The sequence below is a fragment of the Cibotium barometz genome, chromosome 45 (genome assembly GCF_041138505.1).
Source record: "Cibotium barometz isolate CiBa-2024 chromosome 45, ASM4113850v1, whole genome shotgun sequence".
Classification (NCBI taxonomy): Eukaryota; Viridiplantae; Streptophyta; class Polypodiopsida; order Cyatheales; family Cibotiaceae; genus Cibotium; species Cibotium barometz.
This window is the reverse complement of record NC_141090.1, coordinates 36180834-36186718: the sequence shown is the minus strand read 5'-3', so window position 1 is coordinate 36186718 and position 5885 is coordinate 36180834. Positions and strand designations below refer to the sequence as shown.

Here is a 5885-nt window from a genome sequence, read left to right as displayed (position 1 = left end):
TGGAATGTGTTGTATGGGCGCGTTGGATGAAGAAGCCCTAAAGTTTTAATGGATCTCTTGCAAGCAAAGATTGACACCCACAATCTACCCAAAATAATCTTAGGAGATTTGTGTATTAAGAACGCAGAAAACCATCATTTAGAACATTACATTAGTACATCAACAAAATCATATAGTCTTATAGCATATATATGGACAAACATAGGAGGAGAAAAAATATAGGACCAACATGAAAATTATGGCAGGTTATTGTGCATAATTGTAAGTTCAGCCTCTGGACCGGATGAAGAAACCAGAGAAAAGCAGCAGGCTGGAGAGTGAGGCAGGTGATGAGCGCGAGGAAGGGCAAGAAGGCGAAATTAAAGAGGCGGAAGACGAAGAAGAAGTAGAGGAAGAAGAAGAGGAAGAGGAGGAGGAGGAGGATGAAGAGGAGGAGGAGGAGGAGGAGGGGGAGGCAGGACAAGAGCCAGCAGAAAATGAAGGGGACGGGGACTTCCAATGGCGCTTCGGAGGTGAAATCGACCCTCTCGCCCTTGCAGAGGACGATGCCAGCGGCGCCCAACCTTACCAGCAGTTCGAGCGCTTGGAATACGAAGCCCTTGCCGCCCGCAAGCGAAAAAAGGCCCTCCTCCTTGAAGAGAGACAGAAGAAAAGCAAGGGACGCCAGAAAGAGCTCTTTGGCGCCGACATAGACGAAATTCGCGAGGCTTCGCGCAATGCAGGTAACAAGATCTCCCATGGTTTTTTCTCTCCTGCTCTTCTTTTCTGCTTGGATGCATGTAGCCTTGATCAGCTTGTTAGCAGCCAGACACAACATTACATGATCTGGCCATACCACATACCTGGAATGGTCATCCTGCATACCCAATTTCTTAGCCATGAGTTACTTGAATATAGACACCTTTAGACATCATTTACTTGCAAGTAGCCATGATCGACTTGTTTGTAGCTAGGATGAGCCACATACTTTGCCATGATGTACTTGAATATAGCCATGGTTATTCATGATGTACTTGCATACAGCCATGAGCCATGAAAAACCCGCAGAACAACATTATACTTGATTGCATGATGTGGCCAATCTGGCAATGCGACATATCTGGAGTTACGATACCACATCAAAATTGCTTAGCCATTATGTATTGCATGTAGCCACAATGTGCCATGGTGACTTGCACGTGATCAGCCATGATTTCCACATGGCCATGATCTACTTGTTTGTTGTTAGGCTGAACCACATACTAGATTGGCAGCCATGATTAAGTTTTTTGTTTATAGCTATGTTTAAGTTTTACTCTGTGTCTTCCCCTGTATTCAGAGACACTATTCTCTTATGTATTGTGCATCTTTCATACTTAAACACAATTCTTTTGTCTTGGACAGTTAAGGATCCTGACCTCATGAGCATGGAGGACATCTGGGATGCATCAGGTTTTGGCTTTGGCTCTGGCCGTGGTCGAAAACGTAAGAAGAAACACAAACGCCGATCAAAAGTGAATCCTGAAATCACCAGAAAGCTTGGAGAAGCAAACCTTCTCTATGCCATGAGCCAGTTTGAGCAGGCACTACAGCTTCTTAAAGAAGTCGTTCGCTTGGCCCCCAACATGCCTGAACCCTACCATACCCTAGGGCTTGTTTATAACTCCATGGGTAACAGAAAGAAGGCCATCAATTTCTATATGCTGGCTGCCCACCTCAAACCAAAGGATGTCTCTCTTTGGAAACGCCTCACTGCCTGGTCTATGGAGGAAGGATTAAGCATAGGGCAGGCAGTCTACTGCCTTAGAAGGGCCATGAAAGCTGATCCAGAGGATGTTCTTGTCAAGTGGGAGCTTGCTTCCCTCTTTGCAGAACTCAAAGAATATGCCAAAGCTGCGGAGACGTACGAGGCCATCTTGGCTTCTCATCCCACTGATGTGGAGGTTTGCAAGATGGCTGCAAAGATGCGTCAGCAGAGCGGACAGGTAGACGAAGCCACAAAATCTCTGAAAAGGCTGATAGATGAGCATCCGACAGAAGCAGACCTGACAGTAGTCAATCTGCTAGCCGACTTGCACATGGAGAACAAGGACTTCTCCTCAGCAATCTCTTGCATTGAGGAGGCTCGGAGATTCTACTGTGCAGGCCAGGGCCTTCCACTTGATCTGGCAGTAAAAGCAGGGATCTCTTATGCACATCTCGGGAATGATACTGTTGCCAAACAGTATTGTGAGGCTTTGGGTAAAGAGCAAGCAGACGAGTTCCCAGACTTGGTTTTGCAAGTTGCTGATGCGTACAAGGGGCTGGGACATCACCAAAGTGCGATCCAGTATTACACCATGCTAGATGGAATTTCGGCCTATCAAAATAAGAGTTTGTGGACAAAGATGGCAGAATGCCATTTAGCAATGAAGGAGCATGCTGCAGCTGTTGATTTGTATAATAGGACTCTAGCAGAGGCTCCTCACGATGTAGAAGTACGTTTAACATTTGCATCTTTGCTTTTAGATATGGACAGGTTGGAGGAAGCTTCTGGTGTCCTTGTGCCTTCTCAAGAGGCCTCAAATGAAGAGCAACAATGGTGGTCAGATGGAAAAGTTATTTTGATGCTAGCAAAGATTTATTATTTGGGTAGCAGGTATGACTCGTTTCTTGAGGTCATTGTCCCCTTTCTTCAGAAAGCACTTGAAGTCGAGCTGCACAATCAAAAGATTAAGGGTAGAAAACGCCTCCCCAGAAGTGTGCTTTTAGCCAGAGCAAAATGGCTGGATGAAGCTGATGGCCTCCGTGATGCTTTCATTCGCTTCAACCCTATAATGCCTAGTAATGTAAAGCTCAAGGCAACGAGGGCAAGGAAGGCCCTAGCAAGATTAGAAGCAGAAAGAGAAGAAAGGAAAGCAGCTGTGCTAGCTTCTGGTTTGGATTGGCAAAGCGAGGAAGATTCTGAACCAGAGGTGATTGAGGTAGAGCCAAAGGTACCACCACTTGCAAATTTGTTTGATGATGAGGAACATCATCAGGTTCTAGTGCAGACCTGCAAGGTGCTAGCAACAAAGAAGCGATACGGTGAGGCCTTGGAGATCATCAACCAGACATTGAAGATTGGCCACCCTAGTATTGTCAACAAACGGGCAGAGCTACGTTCTCTTGGTGCCGAGATAACATTCAAGGCCAAAGATGCCAAGCATGGCTTTGATTGTGTGCGCTACATTGTACAACAAAAACCCTACAGTCTAAGTGCATGGAACTGGTACTATCAAGCTGTCTCCAGATCAGAGGTGAAGGTTCCGAAGCATAACAAGTTCTTGCTAAGCATGCGCAACAAGTATGCTGACTGTGTTCCGCCTATGATCATATGTGGCCATCACTTTTCGATGATCAGCCAGCCACAAGGGGCTTTACGTGAGTATTTGCAGGCGTACAAGTTGCAGCCAGAAGACCCATTTATCAATTTGTGTGTGGGTGTTTCTCTCATAAATCTCTCCCTTGGATTGAGGTTGACGAACAGGAATCAGTGCGTGATGCAAGGCTTTGCATTTCTGCATAAATATCAACAGCTGTCAGAAAACAGCCAGGAGTCCAATTATAACCTTGCAAGAGCTTACCATCATGTTGGTTTCGTAACAATAGCTGTACACTACTATGAGAAGGTGCTCTCACGCTTTGAGAAAGATCACTCAAGGATGACTTTCACGGAAGATTCCTTTGTTACAGTGGGCGATGTTCTACAAAAGGCTGAAGTGTCAAATGACAATTTAGTTCAAGGTCTTTGTGACTTGCAGAAAGAGGCTGCATTCAACCTGCACTTGATATATAAAAAGAGTGGTGCTAATGATCTTGCAAGACAGGTTTTGCGAGATTATTGTATGCCATAGACGTGTTGTGCCAAAAGGGACATTGGCTTCACTTTCTAGGCTTTCCAAGCCCTGCTATCTATACACTTGTTGCAAGGATCTTTGGTGTGCATCATGAAGCTGTGAATCAGCAAGATCATTGTATATATAGCATGTTTTGGCAATATACAGTAGATTAGGTCTCTCTCTCCTTCTCTTTTGTGTCTTTGCTAAACATAGGATTAGCGTTATCTTCTTTGCTTGGCGTTAATCATGAACACGCTTCCGCAACGCATGTTACATTGGTATCAGAGAAGCTCTTGTTGATCCACCATTGTGTCCTTGCTGCCTTGCAGACTTTGACAAATGGATCCTTTTGATCTTTGAATGATGATTCTAATGAATGCCTAATGATCCTATTTATAGGAAAAAGGAATGAATTCGTAATCAAGTCGGTTTTGCCTATTTTTCCCACAAAACATTGTCCAAAAGTCATATTTTGTGTCCAAACTATGCCCAAAAGGTGTCCCAACCATTGGGCTATGTTTTGGGCACTTCCGGAAGCTTGTAGGGCTACAAAATCTGCTCTAAATCTGCCCCTAAATCTACCCATATATTTGCTAATGAGAATATACATGTCATGAGCATTTGGATGAACGGATGCACATGGAAGGGTTGCAAGGATCTTTGGTATGCATCATGAAGCTGTGAATCAGCAAGATTATTGTATATATAGCATGTTTTGGCAATATACAGTAGATTAGGTCTCTCTCTTCTTCTCTATTGTGTCTTTGCTAAACATAGGATTAGCGTTATCTTCTTTGCTTAGCGTTAATCATGAACACGCATCTGCAACGCATGTTACACTTGTCTTGCTAACTTACGAGCACTTGGCATTGCAGTGGGCAGAACCTAGCTAGAGCCACACTTGAGAGACAACTTATATTGTGAAAGTCTTGAGATTACTGTGCAGTCTTGGCAAATGAGGCAGGGATAGTGTTTGGCTACTGTGTCATTTGATAGAAGAAAATTGGGACTAAGAATTATTCCCTCAGGTTTGAGCGTTAGTCGAATTTGATAAGGTGCATTTATTCCGGTCAGATTATTTGTAAATAGTATTGTTTTTGGTCCTCTGAAGCATATGCATATTGTAGGATGAAGGTCATATATTGATTACTCTATCAATTGAACTTTAAAGTTTTAACTCTTTTTTTTTTCTTTGTCCTTGTATTCTTTTGAAAAAAAAATTATAGCGTTTTCTTGTTTTTGTTTGTTTGTTATTAAATAAGTACAATTATTCTCTCTTTTTGTAATTATGCTAACCTTATGAAGGTATATGTTACTCTGAGCCTGAGCATTAGACACGACTGCTTTGGGAGAGTGACAGACCCCTTGGTTTTACATCTGATTTGACACACCTACAGTATATACTTACCTGTACAGTATTTACTTGTGACGACAGCAAAGCTTTCTGCCAACAGGTTTATTGCGTCATTGTTAGGGTTTGACTTGTGTTTCGAGTGCCTAGGATGGGAGACCAACCTCGCTATGGGAGTTGTGGGGAGTCCTGAAGTCTGTGATCATTTGCCACCTCCTGGTGGGCTCATCATGGTGATTCCCTTGTGCTAAAATGCCACAATTTATTTTTGGTTAATACAAATCTCAACTGGGCCTCACATCATCAAAACACACCAAGAAAAAGATCTGGGGCGTTGCCTCTTACTAGTTACATATTGGAAAATTTTGTGCAAGGAAATCATGGTCCGTTGAAGTGGGAGAAGTGTTTGGTGATGGTCTGGTAGAGGCAAACATGGTTCCTTAGTTCCTCGATGCTGTGCATTGCTGGTGTAAATACTCAAGGTAAAGGATGTATTGCTTTGAGAATGTACCCACAAAGTGGATGCTAGTCAAGGGAGTTGATGATAGTGAGGGCCCTGGTGACACACTTAACATGGCGGATGTTAGCAGAGCTGAGATGCTGATTTTCATCACTGAACCTTTGTAATATGCGGAAGCTTCGGAGAAAGATCGGTAACTTCAAAACTCAGAATTCAGCACTCTTTTCGCGACGGA

At 43.5% G+C, this 5885-nt stretch overlaps 1 protein-coding gene across 1 annotated transcript; it reads left to right on the top strand.

Moving 5' to 3' along the window:
• The first annotated feature begins 222 nt into the window (after positions 1-222).
• Positions 223-4027, top strand: LOC147612698 (uncharacterized). Its single transcript, XM_086783265.1, has 2 exons — positions 223-722; positions 1384-4027. Exons 1-2 carry the CDS (start codon positions 284-286, stop codon positions 3852-3854), a joined length of 2910 nt encoding a protein of 969 aa, XP_086639391.1. The 5' UTR covers positions 223-283; the 3' UTR covers positions 3855-4027.
• Positions 4028-5885: the final 1858 nt, after the last annotated feature.